The sequence below is a fragment of the Amia ocellicauda genome, chromosome 9 (assembly GCF_036373705.1).
Source record: "Amia ocellicauda isolate fAmiCal2 chromosome 9, fAmiCal2.hap1, whole genome shotgun sequence".
NCBI lineage: Eukaryota > Metazoa > Chordata > Actinopteri > Amiiformes > Amiidae > Amia > Amia ocellicauda.
Genome location: NC_089858.1, coordinates 18,235,395 through 18,252,122, shown reverse-complemented (window position 1 = coordinate 18,252,122; position 16,728 = coordinate 18,235,395). Strand labels below are relative to the sequence as shown.

At 40.2% G+C, this 16,728-nt stretch overlaps 1 protein-coding gene across 1 annotated transcript in view; it reads left to right on the top strand.

The window, feature by feature from the left end:
- The window catches only part of hydin (HYDIN axonemal central pair apparatus protein), a 118,109-nt gene that overhangs the window by 18,069 nt on the left and 83,312 nt on the right, over window positions 1-16,728 (top strand). Inside the window, exons 7-11 of the mRNA XM_066713581.1 lie at window positions 525-649; window positions 11,363-11,564; window positions 11,928-12,120; window positions 13,147-13,246; window positions 14,755-14,873. Coding sequence (XP_066569678.1) covers window positions 525-649; window positions 11,363-11,564; window positions 11,928-12,120; window positions 13,147-13,246; window positions 14,755-14,873 — 739 coding nt within the window. The remainder of the gene's footprint in view (window positions 1-524; window positions 650-11,362; window positions 11,565-11,927; window positions 12,121-13,146; window positions 13,247-14,754; window positions 14,874-16,728) is intronic.

Sequence of the window (16,728 nt, the reverse complement as noted above, 5' to 3'; positions counted from 1 at the left end):
CCCTTCCCACTTAAATGCACATTTCAGTGTCAAATGTGATAGAGACTGCACTGTAATCATTAAGAAAACCTTTATCCCATTTGTGTGACGTGTGATGAATCAGCCGTAATTCCAACGCAGAAGGAAAATTCCCCTCTTCCAACTGGCATCACACTCACATAACCTACAGTGAGTGAACACCAAAATATGCAGGTGGTGCTCATGTTCTATGTGCATTGAAACAGCAACAGTGCAGAGCTGGCCCCTTTTGTAGTAGCTGTCCTAGAGCAGGGGTTTTCAAACCGGTCCTGGAGTACCCCCTGCCCTGCTGTTTTTTTTTCCAACCTTATTCCAAGTCTTAATTACTTAATTAAATGGTATATTGCTTTGTTAGGTCAATTAAGGATTCAATTAGGCAATTAAGACCTCAGTTGGAACAAAAACCAGCAGGGCACTCCAGGACCGGTTTAAAAACCCCTGCTCTAGAGTATAGGGTCGAGTGAGCAGAACTGTGTTTAATGCCTGTGTCTGTTGTTGCTCTGTAGCCCTTTCTCAGTGGAGGCTCCCATTGGCACACTTGGAGTTGGTGAGAGTATGCAGGTGACTGTGGACTTCCATCCCAAGACTACAGGAGACTACTCCAGGGATCTCGTGTTACACTTCGATACAGGTGTGTCACGTGCGCAGCAGCAGTCGCTTACAACTCCATTGCAGATATTGATAAGAAACAGACAGATCCCACTGATGCCCATAACATTATACACTCCATACCTGATACCTGACTCTATGGATTGAGTGTTAAGCATCTGGTCTGTTATGTTCCTTTGTTTCCTCCTTCAGAACTTAAATCAGGGGGAACCCTTGTGCACTAGTGAGTTAGTAATCATTGTGGGTCATGAAAGCATATTGTTTGGCTACATTTTTACGAAGTCGTAGGTGTTATGAAACCTTTTCCTGTTGATTATTTATAATACCCTTGGTGTTGTGCAATACTGAAAAGGAACAAGACTGGGGACATGGGTTTAGAGGTCAGTCTATTAAGGTGTTCTGCTATGTGTGCCATTTTGTTATTATTCTAGCACAATTTTCACATTATGGAGCAGCATGGGTTGCCGAGGTGGTTGTGTTTGTTTTTATTTCAATGTCCATCTGTTTAGTAACACATGATGTCTGCAGTTGTGGGGTATAATGTATTCTAGATTTTAGCAATACGCTGCTTATTACCTTGGTGGTAATTCCATGTGGGCCATTTTATGCAAAGACTGTATAAGCAGTTCCTTTTCTGTCAATAATACGGGTGGGAAAAGAAGCATTTAGGCAATGAGAGTGCTGTGTATCCTCACAAATGCAACACAAAGGGACTGATGCCTTCTTTCATTCCGATCCCATTTTTTTGTTCTCTGCTAAACCCTGCAGAATGAGCACAGATTGAGCTCACTGTTTTTTCTGAAATACTGCACAATTTCTGTGTAATCTGATCTGCCGTGCCGCAGCATCTGATAACTGTGACAGCAAATTGTGAGACTTAAATCAAAACTTCGACCCGCCCGCCAGTTGTGAAATTATACAACTCCTAGTGGATGGTGGCTTTTTCGTGCCTGGGTCAAAATGGTGATTTAATCTGGGCCTTAGCTGGTTTATCGCCAAAGGACTAAATCTTGTTATTGTTTAAGAAATACGGAGTGGTGACAACAGTGACACATGTCAATACCAAGCCCAGTTGTGAAAGCTTAAGAGGATATGTTCTAGACCATGTTCAGAGGATTTAAAAGACAGAAAATATTATCCTTTTCCTCTTAATCCGGATCAGTTGGGCAGGTGGAAGCTTGATTTAATTGACAAACTTGGTGGAAATATTTAGTTTATTGTAAACAATATTAATGTATATCTTCTAGGAATAACTGAAGAAACAGATGTATCAGTAGAAGCTGCTGCACATGTTTATGCCATCATTCCATGTTCTCCTGGAATTAGATTGACATATAGGCCTAATTAGTTCAATTAGTCAATACTCATAGTTTGTCTTACCCTTGAGGATGGTGATATTTTTAGTTGCATGAACACTCATCAAAGATGATTTAAGTAGAGTACTAACAACTGAAATTAGCTGAATACAATGTTTCATGTCTGTATTTGAGTGCAGAAGATGCTGATTCCTCACCTGCCACTGTTTAACTGCAATTATTATATCACTGGCCTGACCCCTGCAAATGAGGCGACCTTAGCAAAATTAAAATTGTATTGGGGTTAAGCATTAAATGATAGCCTTGTTTAAAATCTTAGTCGCTGAGTCCTTATGGTGGTGCAGCCATCCCTCATTTAGTGAGAGTGATTTGCAGGCCAGTGAGCTGCTGTGCTCCTGACCTTTGCTTAATCAGTTTTGTTTAACCCTAGAGCAGGTGACGGAGAAGACTTTAATGACAATACCCCGCTCCCTTCATCCCAATGTTGAGCCTGAGAAGATGCAGCTGACACTGGACCTGCCGAGTCTATAAGCAGCTTCTCTGTTCATTAAGGAACGTAATCCTTAGCCCTCAGCAGTCGCATCTCAACATAGGGGTCTGGGGTGTGTGGAGGTGGATGATGGGAGGCCTGTTGAGTCCTCTAGGACAGGGCACTCTTCAAATTGAGAGGAGAAATCCCCAGTGCTGGTTATGGAGGAGGGAAAGGGCACTTTAATTTCCTTTTTTCATGGTGATGCCTCAGTGCTGTGTCTTATTTATCAGGCTGAATTCAGCCACTGACCGTGGAAAGGGCAGCAGCCTGCATGCGTGTCTGTGGGTGTTTGCAGGGGACGTGTGCACAGTGTGTGTGTGTGCATGGATGTATGTGTATGTGTGTGTTTGCTCTGTGTGTAAACTGCTGGTAAGTTATAGATTTCTGAATTTATGTATCATGACAGAAGGGGTTTTGTTGAGCCAGTGTGTCTGCTGTAATAGTGTGAGGAAATTGGATTTCTGTCCCAGTCTCTCACTGAGGACCTGCTGTCTACAGGCCTGAGAATGTAGGTCTTGTAGGATGCACAAGCATTAAGATTTTATTATTGTCTTAAAAAAGAACACTTTAGTCACGTCAGGGGAGTATCATTTTTTATTTAGCACCCCCCTCTCATGTATGTTTAAGATTAAGCAATTCTAGAACAAGTCTCCCTGGGTTCCAACGCAGGCATGATAGGACAGAGATGTGCCTTACATTCTGCAGCACTAAAATTCTCATTGAAAACACGTTTTGTTTATTTAAATTTCCTATACACTCAGCATATAACACTTCTAGGCTTGATTGCTTTGTTTTTGGCTCTCATGTTGGTGTCTTCTCCTTAATCTCTTGTTTCTTGAATTTCTCAATGCGTCTTTGTGTAGAAAAAAAGAATGGTCTAGAAAGAATATATATTAGCAGAGTCCATATAGGTCCTGCTCTTTGGCATCCATTGGCTATGATATTAAACTCCGAGGGACATGATTGTGCATAAATAATCATTTTATTTACTTTAATTGAATTAAAAGTTTTAGCACTTCTTACTTGCTGTACTACTAGAAGAGAGGGTTGTGGAGGACCTTGCAAAGCTGCTTTTTAACTATACATGTTTTAAATGCTCATAAAGTACCCAATTTCGATCTTTCTACAGGTGATCAGTCCCTTGATCGATTTGTATGAAAACTAACTGGCTGTAAGTGATTGCTCGTCTCACACGTGATGAGTAATGTAAAGATGTGTACGTTTACTCCAATTAGGGTTCTGTTTATGGGTCCTGTTATCTTGGCAACAGGGATGCACTTCTGGATCTTCATCGCTCTTAAGTGCTGTCACAGAATTTTAATTATTTCAGAGGGAGATGATGGCTGGCAGTTCAGAGGGTTTCTTTGGATGGAAACTCCTGCTTGACAATGTTTAAACATTTGATGGTGGTGTTGTAAGAGTGGATTGTTTGTCACCCAAAGAATTGTATGACCCAAAAAATCAGCCATGATGTCGTTCAGTCACTCATGTACATTTTTTACTGCGAAGGGGAACAATAGCAGTTAGACAGAAGGCAGCAATTGCAACATGGATTTCATCATAAGTAGCCAACTCCACCCCGTGCCTCACGTTGTATATTAATGAAGCCTCATCATAATTTGTCTATCAAATTGTCTATTCACCCAGGTTAGCTCTAGTCCTGAACTTCTTTCACTACAATAACAGGAGGTAGTCTATAACCGTGGCCTGTGAGACCAGCTGGATAAGTCCCAAAGCAGAGGGATCTATTGTAGGGGTGCTTTAGGCATAAATGTGTTTTCCTATATTAAACCTGTGCACATTTTGTGTTACTTTCAGGAGAGAAAGAAAGAAAGAAAACCCATAGGTGTTATGGGTCCTTTGTGCTCTGTCAGAAAATAAGTGGCTGGTCCCTGTGCTCTACCATGGGAGGTGTTGGGAGCAGCAGTCAGGATAACAGCCACTATGGGATCGTGTGTGCAGAGCTACCCCCTCCACGGGCCACTGAAAGGGCATGTGCTGTGAAAGCTCCTTATGATGATGATTATTCTTTATGCCTAAATGTGTTTTTATATACTTATACCTATTTAGTATGTAAGAATGTTGTAAGATGATCAATTTAAAGGTTAATGTAATTGAAGAATTAGAGGGAATTGCAAATGGATGTATCATATAGAATGTCAAAGACCGTATTAATCCTTCGCTCCCCTGTAAAACAAAATGTTCAAAATTAGGTCTCTGGGAAATGGAGGCCTTTTTACAAAAGTTTGGGAGCATATTACATGTTTTTTTTCTTCAATGATTGCAAAGAAAGGGAAATTAATCAATTTATATGTATTGCTGCTGAACACTCATAATGTAATAGACATGGGTTCATGCAGCTCTGGAAGAAAAGGGGATTTGTCTGTCAATAGAATTGGATGTGTTGGTGGAAACATAAAACGCATATCAGAAAACTGTATTAATTATCGATTGATTAAACAGTATATTGAACAGTGATGGGAGAGAATGGGAGAGTCTGTGGAATGGCTGGAGAAGGATTCCAATGCTAGTTCAATACAATTCTAGAATGCCCCCATGCATTTGCATTCATTTTAATAATTTCCCTATGCTTTCTTTAGACAGTGCTTGTACGTTTACATCATTTGTCTACTTAGCCTTGTTTAAATACACTATAGACTCCAGTACAAACACAGGAAACAGCTTAATGTTTTGACAGGTAGAGAATAAATTGCTCAATCTTGCACAGCTTCCCCATTCATTTTTATTTTTCCCTTTTTATTTTTATTTTTTATAAACAGGCTTGTTTTCCAGCTCAGTATACAGTTGAGAAAAAAAAAACAACGAAAAAAACAACATCCCATTTAAAACGCAATACTTAAATATAAAACAATTTAGCAATTCTGCTGCCAGGTGAGTGGAATATCATCCCATTTTTAAATGTTTTGAAGAAGGAAGCTGCAACATATGTCTTTGTAGAATGCTTTCATGAACACAAGAAGCGAACAGCAATCCTCTGGAAAGCTTTCCACTGAGCTGTCTTTGACATCAATGTGCTGGAACCTCTCTACAACAGCCGGTTTCAAAATGTTGAAGGCTCCTGTCAAACAATCAAAGGCGGTGCTGAACACTTGATGTTTAGCAGCAGAAATTGAGGTTAAAATGTCATCTGCTTTTCCAGGAAAATCATGGAAACCAAGAATTAATCATTAAAAAAAGAAAAAGAGTTTAGAATCAGCTGGAACAGTGGAGAGAGAGAAAGAGAACTGCATCTGTCTTCTGCTGTCCTAGTTACACACAGCCGCTATAATTACTTTTGTTTTAAAGTCTGGCAATGTCGCTTCACAGCCAGGCACAACTGACTGTTATAAATGTTAATCTGGGGTGCTTTAGGCATTTTTCATCAGCTACAATTGCTTAAAACTGTCAGCTCCATAATAAAATTTGCATTAGCTAGTTATACTACTAATATCTTCAGACGTCGTTATATAACAGCAAAGATAGATGTAGTGTTTGCAAGTGTTGCTTTCATGTTGTGGCGTCTGTAGAGCACTGGTAAATGTGCCTCTTGTGCACCTAGAGGTATTATGATTATATATAGGCCTATTGAGAGTTTTAACACACACAATATTCCTGGTATTCTAGTGAGATATAAAGACACAAATTCTGCTGTGCCATCATAGTGGCTTGGGACACTCTCTTCAGAGAAACAGATCACCAGTGTGTGTTGGACAGGAAGGAGTTTGTTTTTATTTTCTCCAGTCAGCAGTACTGTCTCTTACAGCTGTAAGATGAAAAATGGCTCAATTGAGAGAAAACATGAGGTGGGTCTTAAACCATACCTGTATTGATTTGGCAATGCTTTGTTAAACATCACTTTCATGGTTTGTTATCCTGCCCCTGCACAGACCTGACCAGACTCGCACCCTGAGTCTCTGTCAGCATCCTTGTGGTTAAATACATTTCACTCTTGTGCTAGAGAGCTATACATTAATAACCAGGAAGGCTGTGTTGACTGAAAAAAAAAAAAACCAGTGCGCTGATAAGAGAGGAGATTGATTTGATTAGTGGAGCTGTCATGTTCATAAGATCACTGGGTTGTGGATGAAATCGACAAAGAATTCCCCCATGCAAGAATGAGCCCTAGCACTTGAATAATTTGGAGAGTGATGATAACTGTAGCTCTCATTTGAGACTTATCTAAACCAGTGAACTCCATGCTGTTTGGCATTCATTTTAGGAATAGTATAGAGATATAGTCCAGGCTAAGTGGATGTATGGTACAGTATATGGATTTCTAAAGGGGTGAAAAATCAGGTTCATGGTCTTTTGCTATTGTGTCTTAATTTCCTCATATTCCAAAACTAATATTTTAAGTGTGTGACAGTTCAGCATCATAAACAAGGTTTATTCTGCACAGTACATCAGACTCCATTTTAGTTAGGTTCACATTCCACTAGTAAAATAAAGGGTTCATTTTTAAATCAACACACTTGAAAATAAATCTAATCTTAATCAGTGGTGTACAAGAAGATAATACATTTCTGTTACTTATCTGCAACTATCTCCACTATCATGCCTCTGGTTTTTATTTTCAGCTTCCGTGTGTTTTTGTGACATTTTGACATTGTGCAGCTCAGTTTGCCTGGATTTAGAAATATGAAAATGGTTTGGTCTGCAGTGGCATCTACTCATGGTGTCCAGGATAGGCAGGTGCAGGAGCTGACACTGCCACAATCACCCTGTGCAAGTCTGCACAGAAACACCCATATCCCCATGTTAACAAGTTAACAAGCAGAGCTGTCACTCAGCAGGAACACCAGGAACATTCATATGGTGACAGGAGCACTTTTTTTCTTCATTTTGCGCAATTAATTAATTCACATAAAAGAAGCTGTCTTGTTCAGCTTATATCACAGTAATCACCTTCTGTTATAGAGTGCAGTTAAAAGAAAAAGGGATTAGAAGTGTTCCCAATGTCTGTTTGGGATCTTTGCTCTCAATGAAAATGAACAAACAAGCATTGGAAGAGACTCCTGACACCAGTAAGTAGAAGGTGCTGCAAGTTTACAGCTGTTTCATTTGAGATACCAGGAGACTCCTATTCTCCCCCGGCATGTACTTCCCTGGAGCTTGGTGCTCCGGGGACCCTGTAAAGTGCAACTTCATCACTAGAGATGACTGCGATTATGTTCTTTGAAATGGCTACCACAGCAGTCGAGCAAGGAGAATATCTCGGAATATATCTGAGCTGCATGACAACAGTACCTGCAAGCCAGGATAGTGTTGCCCCTATATGTCAGAGCTGAGCTGTCAGACACAAATATCCAGCCTAGATGACAGCAATCTGACAATCACAAGTGCTTCCTGTCAAAACTGGGTGACAGGAACCCGTGTTTCAGACCAAGGGTGGCTGTGCAGGCTGTCAGGTTTACTCAGGTGAATTAAGCAGGCAGGACTGCAGCACCTCAAGTCTTCATTATGTTGGGCTAAAATCTGTCCCAAGACATTTTCCTCAACTTTCTTGCATCTATGTGCCTGTTGTTTTTCTGTGTTTTTCTCTGATGTCATGCACAACACAAGGTGTTTGCTGCTGAAGGAGGTACAATAACAACACCACACTGCCTTTCCGTGGGCCTGCAGCCCTTTATCTCTCAGACGTGAAGCAGCTTTCTCGCTATTTTGAAAGACACTGATTACTTTGGAAGACCTGCATATCCACTTAGATGCAATATTGCATCTAAATCCCATATTAAACAGAAATCCATTCTGCTTGTGATGCATTCAATATTTATGTTATTAATTTCATTGTGTGACACTCTGGGGAAAGGGACTGGGATTTTCAAAAATTGGGGATGGTTTTTAGTTGTCCAGGTGCATCCCATAATGTTTAAGAGCTTAATATTTTCACTGTGCAAGTGGTGGCACATGGTGAAGTTCTGATTCTTGATAAAGAGCAGGCTATCGCAGAGTTCAGTCTGCTCTATTTCTTAAACTAAATTTTCACCACAATAATATCTTCTCCCTGTGTTTGATCATTCAGGATCAGTCCCTTATGCTGGGCACACAGCCGTTCATATTTCTAAGGCTGATAAGATCATTTATATTGCATTCAGAGCCTGCCTAGGACACTAGAGACCTAGTTGGAGAGAATTTCCACATGTTTTCTCAGCTGATGTTTTTAATGCCTCCTGAAGACAACAGTATTGATCAGGATGTTTGTAATGTTGATTGTTGCTTGTTGATTCACTGGGGTTTCTGTGTGTGCCATGACAATAATGTATAGAGTTTTGATCTAAATTCATGCATTAGTGAGAGACAGAATAACAGCAAAAAAATCCAGAAAAACGCATTTCAAAAAAGTTATACATTGATTTGCATGTTAATGAGGGAAATAAGTATTTGATCCCCTATCAATCAGCAAGATTTCTGGCTCCCAGGTGTCTTTTATACAGGTAACGAGCTGAGATTAGGAGCACTCTCTTAAAGGGAGAGCTCCTAATCTCAACTCGTTACCTGTATAAAAGACACCTGTCCACAGAAGCAATCAATCAATCAGATTCCAAACTCTCCACCATGGCCAAGACCAAAGAGCTGTCCAAGGATGTCAGGGACAAGATTGTAGACCTACACAAGGCTGGAATGGGCTACAAGACCATCGCCAAGCAGCTTGGTGAGAAGGTGACAACAGTTGGTGCGATTATTCGCAAATGGAAGAAACACAAAATAACTGTAAGTCTCCCTCGGTCTGGGGCTCCATGCAAGATCTCACCTCGTGGAGTTTCAATGATCATGAGAACGGTGAGGAATCAGCCCAGAACTACATGGGAGGATCTTGTTAATGATCTCAAGGCAGCTGGGACCATAGTCACCAAGAAAACAATTGGTAACACACTATGCCGTGAAGGACTGAAACCTGCAGCGCCCGCAAGGTCCCCCTGCTCAAGAAAGCGCATGTACAGGCCCGTCTGAAGTTTGCCAACATCTGAATGATTCAGAGGAGACCTGAGTGAAAGTGTTGTGGTCAGATGAGATCAAAATCGAGCTCTTTGTCATCAACTCAACTCGCCATGTTTGGAGGAGGAGGAATGACCCCAAGAACACCATCCCCACCGTCAAACATGGAGGTGGAAACATTATGCTTTGGGGGTGTTTTTCTGCTAAGGGGACAGGACAACTGCAACACATCAAAGGGACGATGGACATGGCCATGTACCGTCAAATCTTGGGTGAGAACCTCCTTCCCTCAGCCAGGGCATTGAAAATGGGTCGTGGATGGGTATTCCAGCATGACAATGACCCAAAACACACAGCCAAAGCAACAAAGGAGTGGCTCAAGAAGAAGCACATTAAGGTCCTGGAGTGGCCTAGCCAGTCTCCAGACCTTAATCCCATAGAAAATCTGTGGAGGGAGCTGAAGGTTTAGTTGCCAAACGTCAGCCTCGAAAACTTAATGACTTGGAGAGGATAATTTCTTTGTCAGTGGGCAAACGTACAAAATCAGCAGGGGATCAAATAATTTTCTCCCCCACTGTATATGTATATATATATATTATTATTATTATTATTATTATTATTATTATTATTATTATTATTATTATTATTATTATTTATTTCTTAACAGACGCCCTTATCCAGGGCGACTTACAAAATATAAGCGCAATACAAAGTATTATTAGTATTAAAACTGGCCCTCTAAATTTCTGGCATAAACAAACATAATGGGATTGTGGAATGAAAACTGTATGGCTTGAATAACATTTTACTCATAGCCGTTTATGACAACTTTTTGTAATTTATCAATGAATCACATTTTTTAAGTGTTAAACTCCATAACCATTATCTGCGCAGCCTGACTATTGTCAGTGTCACAGGGCAACTGTGAGACAAAATGATGGACTGAATTCTATTAAAGAAGACACAAAAAAATGAACAATAACATTAATAGTGTTTGTCATGTAGTAACAGTTTATCTTATCAGTTTATAAATGACTTATCGGAGACATACTGGTCAGGCTGTTGACAGAGGTCTAGCTGCAGATGCCTTTGCTGTTTAAAATACAGTAATAACCTTTCCAGACTGCGTGCAATGCAGGGTGTAGAAGATACTGCAAGCGTTGTTTATCTTAGGGCACAGATTTGCCTAGGGAGCAAGGCTTCTGTGCAAAGACTGCCTTGTCCTTAGAGATGATGCTTTTAATTTGTTTGTCAATCTGTTGTGAGATTTTGGCTGTGTGCTCAGTCCTGATTTCTTGAAGGCATATTTCCTATGTTAATGTTCAGAGCGACAGAGAGAGAGAGAGAGAGAATAAACATATTGAGGCAATAAACATATTGTATTTTATTTAATGTTCTAGTGCTATTTCAAAGGTTCAGTATTTAGGTTATTCAAGTCATTTATAAGATATACATTTTATAAATTCAATCATAATCAGATTATAGGAGTAGTATGTTGCTAATAATATAAGCATACTACTACTACTACTACTACTACTACTACTACTACTACTACTATTACTATAGTACAGCATTAATGCGTCATTCCTTCATTCTGTGTCAGGGTGGGGTCAGATCAGTAAGGAAGAGTCTTTAAGACAGTGTAGCCTTTGAATAAAAACAAACTAGCAAGCATTTACTATATTTTGCATTTACAAATTGCAGGACAGATCTTTGCATTGTATTTTCTTTAGCTTTTCAAATTTTGACTGAAGTCATGTGGTGCCTGATGAAAGTGATCTTATCCCAGGGAGCCCAATTAACACCGGTGCATACAAGTGCTGGCAGCATGAGCAGGTTACTTACCCAACAGCACCATCTTGGTGGCTCTCAGTTGTACTGCATCTTGCACTGTACCCCCCCTCCCCCACCTTCTCCATCCTAACACGTCTCTCTTGGTCTCATGATCTAGGGGAGGATATCTACATCAGCCTGTATGGAGCAGCCACTGACATTAATGTACGACTGGACAAGAACTCTGTAATTATTGGAAAAACATACATCACCATGGCCAATCAGCGCTCAGTTGCCATCATCAACAGGAGTGATGTCATTGTGCACTTCCAGTGGAAAATCTTCGCCACTGATGAAGAGGAGGATCAGCAAAAGCTCAGGTGGGCAACCCTGTTCGCAGCACCAGTGCCACCAATGAGCTGCAGTTAGGCTGGCATCCCTGCAATATGTATGACAAGTGTCCTTGGCTTCAGTATCTCTCCCAGTGGCAGGGAATGGTTCTGATTTGGTGAGGGCATACGTAAGAGGTTCAGCCTTCAGTAACCAATAACCACAGATTCTTCTTGTGAGGAGCAAATCTCTTTTTACTTCAACTTCTGCTTTACTGTTACTTTTACTAGTCCACCCCAGGCCGTGGACTGCAGAGGTTGTCAAAATACTGGTGTTCCTCTTCCTTGTGTGACATTTGCCTCCCTCCTCCGGGTACCTTGATGTGTGCCTGCTCTGTGGTTGTGATTCTGCAGGTCCTGCTCGGAGCTGCGGAGGAAGGAGGAGGAGGAGGAGGAGGAGATGGACCCTTTCCTGGCAGAGTGTGTGGCAGACCCCACAGCCCGAGACAAGCTCTCCATCCTCTCCCCCACCTTCCACAGCCGGCGGAGACCGCTGCAGGATGACCAGCTCACCTTCTTCCACGACTTCATCCTCATCGACCCACTGGTGTGTGAGGGGGCTCCAGAATAATGCTCTACCATTGTATTGCACTTAATAATAATAATAATAATAATAATAATAATAATAATAATAATAATAATAATAATAATAATAATAATTATTATTATTATTATTATTATATATGTAATGCATTATGTATCATCTGTTCTTGATTAATGTCTTAATGTCATTATTATAATGATCATATAGCCAATGCAAAAGGAAGCTATAGCTTGGTGGCACAGGAGGAATTGCAGGATTACATGCATGTTGTGTGCTGTGCTAAACTTGTTGAGCCTGATGTTTATTCTTTTACTGTGAGCATTAAACCATAATGCCCCAGGGATTCCAGCCCAGATTCGATCAGTGATCATCAGTGCTGACATGTGTTTAACCCTAGTATCTGTGGCACTGCTTTCTTATCACCCTTCTCCAGCATCGACACGTAAAGATGAGCTTCCCAGCCGCACTTACAAGACGATGTTAAAGTAGTGTTGTTACTGTACTGCAAGTCTGTTCTCCGTGATTATGTGGTGCTGCTTTATCACATCCCAAAGTAAACTCATTCCAAAGACATCAGGCTTCACAAACTTACAAATTCTCTTGCACCCTAACAGGACCCCAGCCTACAGCATCAGAAAGCACAGTCAGCACATAAAAACCTAGCACCTCACTGCATTCCATGCAAACTTCTGTTCACAACATTAAGCTTTTAGTGGTTTATTTTAGTGCTGTGCAAAGTGCTTTCTGATGGTCTTCCTGCAAAGCTTACTGATCCTAAATCATTTGCTGCACCTCGTAACAAAAAGTAGCACAGCTGTTCTACTCGAAATTAAACACTCGAAAGTCTGTGGTCCTCAAGGTCAGTTGTGCTCAAATGACGTTCAATGCCATTCAGTTGAACAATGGTGTGGAATTCGAAAGGTGAAATAAAAGCTGACAGTGGGGCAATAATTTAAAACGGGTCTAGAAGGAAACTGTTTTAAATGGAACTGCCCCCTCACTCCAGATACTCTCTTTGTGTACTCACAGGAGGGAGACATCTGGCCCAACTCCACTGCTGCAGTGAATATTATTTTTAAGCCACAAGAGGCAAAGATCTACAAACAAGCTGTGTATTGTGACATTACAGGTAAGGAGACCTAGATCTGGTGATCCTCAAACAATCACCTATAAAGTCTCTTTTCATGTATCAGTGTGCCTTCTGTGTTTTTCAGTGAATCTAACCTCCCCCAAAAATTAGTTGGAAATTTTGTATAAGCCTTAGGGTTGGGAGGGCTGTTTCATTTGCATTTGTCAGTATGTACACTCCAATGACAGGCAGCTCCTATTTCCATAAATTTACAAGTCTAGCAGAGCAGGCTACTGGGAAGAAGTCTTTGTGGGTGTCAGTTTAGACCGCACTATCTACGTAGAGGAAACTGGACATTAATTGGTCACTTTGTTCACAAGAGATATTTGTACGTATAACCCAGTTTCGGAGCATATTAAATATTTACACAGGCCTATTACTTTTTAATTGCAACACGGTCTTGATTCGTCTGCTTCATGACAATGAATGCTTTACTCCGGGCCCTTACTTTTTCCTTCCCTGTCATCGTTAATAAATAAGTAATTTAACATTTTAATTGGAACCTTTCTCAAATTCACTGGCTGAAGTCCCGGGGACAAGCTATTAAGGGTACACAGTTATCCAAATCACCTTTGTTCCAGAGCAGTATAGCAGCTAATTATTCAGTCCTAGCAATTGTGATCTTATTAAGCCAAGAGACCCCTGTAAACTGACTGCTTGATCCACTAAAATGTCATGCCTCCTTAGAGTGTGGGCATAAAATACCCACTTTCATATAGTTTGGATGGGTCTTTTCCATTTGTGGATTATACACTAATCGCTTTGATCTGTCATGAAATTAGATCTATATCAATCATGGCATCACTTGCCATATTTTGGCTGGTGCCCTGTTATTAAACTAGTTGATAATCCCACCTTCCTTAACCAGGCCTAGCTCTTAAGTCCCACAACTCACCCTGATAAAAAAGGGATTATCTGATTCCTTTAATTAACAACTAGATTTAAAAAGTCATTTCATTATATTGCAAAGTAAAGTATTGCAGAGTAAATTTTATGATGCCCTTAAGAAAGGAGAAGCAACTTGTTGAAGGCCGCAGAGGTCTCTTTTGGTCACAAGGATTTCTAATTAAATGCTCTTACAATTCACTGGATGCCAGGCAACCCACCTACTCAGTTTGTGTGCTCACAGATCCACCTGCACTGTCTTGTTTCTGCAGCTCAGATTTTGAGTTAATCTTCTATTCTTTACTTTGTTTAGCTTCTCCTAGTTCTATTTCCATCCTTGCACTAATTAGAATTTTACATACAGTGTTATAAACTAAAACACACACACACACACAAACACACACACAAACACTTTGCCAACAGCTAATATGAGGTTGGGGGGTTGTTGTTACATTTAATTGATTTAGACATCTGGGGTAATGGGTAATAAGTGTAATTCCAGGACTTTAATATCCTCCCGTTGTGCGGAAGCTCTAGAGAAGACACATGCTGTGTTTTATTTATGCAGTACTCATCTGAAACACTAGAGGAAGCCCAGTTAATTGTGTTTCCCTCTTCCTCAGGTCGAGAGTCCCGTCTGCCTCTCAGGATTAAAGGGGAAGGCACTGGCCCCAAGCTGCAGTTCAGCTTTGACCAGCTGGATGTGGGGAACCTCTTTGTTGGCTCGAAGCACAGCTATGAGGTAAAGGCCGAGACTCCCAATGGTTTCCTCTTTCAGTGAAACATTTTTCTGACCCCGCTGGGTATTCACAGTAGATTCTCTATCGAACATTAAAAGTGGATGAGGTATTTGTTCAGCTTATGTCAAAATAGCTTCTGTCAGTTTATTTAAGAGCATACACGGGGCAAAGTGGAGGAATATAATGCAACATTGATTTAGTGAATGTGTTACGTGTTTCTTGGCTTCGTTAACTGAGATATTTCTCTTAACAATGTAATAGAATTTGGCTGAATATTGTGCTCTTAAAACAGCCTAATGACAGTGTGTTCAGTATCTGCATTTCATACACACAAAATTGCAATTAACCTGAGTATAGGGTGCATCTGAAGACAATTGTCTGCAGATAATTATATTGTTAGTCTGCTCCATTGCTTTCTATAAGCACCATTATTTATTATTTTTTCTTTGCTTTTGTATAGAACATGAAATATGCAGACCTCTCACACTGAATTGTCAATGGATATCGGAGTTTATTAAGCACAGCAGAGTATTACCCTGCAGGTTGAAAATGATGGTCTTTCAGTGGGTTAAATTATTGTAGTTAATGTTTAATGGAATCAGGCTTCCAATAAAATAAGTGATCACCTTGACTGTTAGCATCAATGTATTTTTTAGAAAAAATTGAGTGGATCACGGTGATCTATGGCTTGCCAGACTTTAATTACCACTCAGCCTAGGGCTACAGCTATGAATTTTCCAATATGAAGGTCAATTTCTGCAAGTTCGTTTGACCTTGAGTTGAGCAGATGCTCTTGACCAGTCAGATTTTACTTTTTTATGTTCTATGCTGGTTCCTTGCATTGTCATCCTCTTCTTCAAGTTTAGTAGGCATATCCCTTATTGGTACAAATGGGTTCATACCATGTTGTTGAAATGTATTTTACTGGAATTCAGTCTTCTCAGAGTACACTTTAGAATGTCTTAGATCAGTGGTCAGAAACAATATATGGCTCTTTTCAGGATTTTAAATGGCTCCCAAATTTTTCAAATGTTGACTGAAAATACACCCTCAAACATAATTAAATCATTTAAAAATGATTAGCATACTTGATTGATGTATAATTATGAATGTGTGAAATACAATATGTTCAAAATATTTAGGTAAGAGAGTCGCATTTTAATATGATTGATAGTAAGTCAGCCTACATTTCAGAGAGCTGAAGTTTTATTGGAAGACAGCATACCTGCTTCATGTCCACATCAAATTGAACGACTAGATAGCTGAGTTTGAAATAAATTACCAACTAGAGCAAGATGGAGAAAAGAAAAAAAAAATGATGATTACAATTCATTTCAGCCCGAATGGATGGATCAATTTACCTTTGCAGAGAAGTTGGGGGCTGTAGTGTGTCTTATTTGTAATGATCATATTGCGTCGCTTAAAGGGTAAAATATTAAGAGACACTTTGAGACGCACCATTGCTGATATGAGAACTCCAACACAAAGGCAATTTCATCCAGAAAACTGGGAATGAACTTCCAGCCACTTCCAGCACAATGCCTTGTGTAAGTGTCGCTGTGCTGACAATGTTTGGTTCAACATACACGTGCGAGCAGTACTACTCACATCTAAACAACATTAAAACCAACCTGCATGAAGCTTAATTTCACCAGTTACGACCCTAACTACAATGCTCTCAGCAAAATGATGTAGCAACAGAAATCTAATTAATATAAGTTGGGGTGCAATACACTTACTGTTAATCACTTGTTTATGGTGCCCCTTTCTCTTTCTTATGTCGCAAACAAAATATAGCATTTTTTATGTAGCCTGCTATTGTGTAGGCTACAGCTAGCTTGTGTTGTATAACTACCA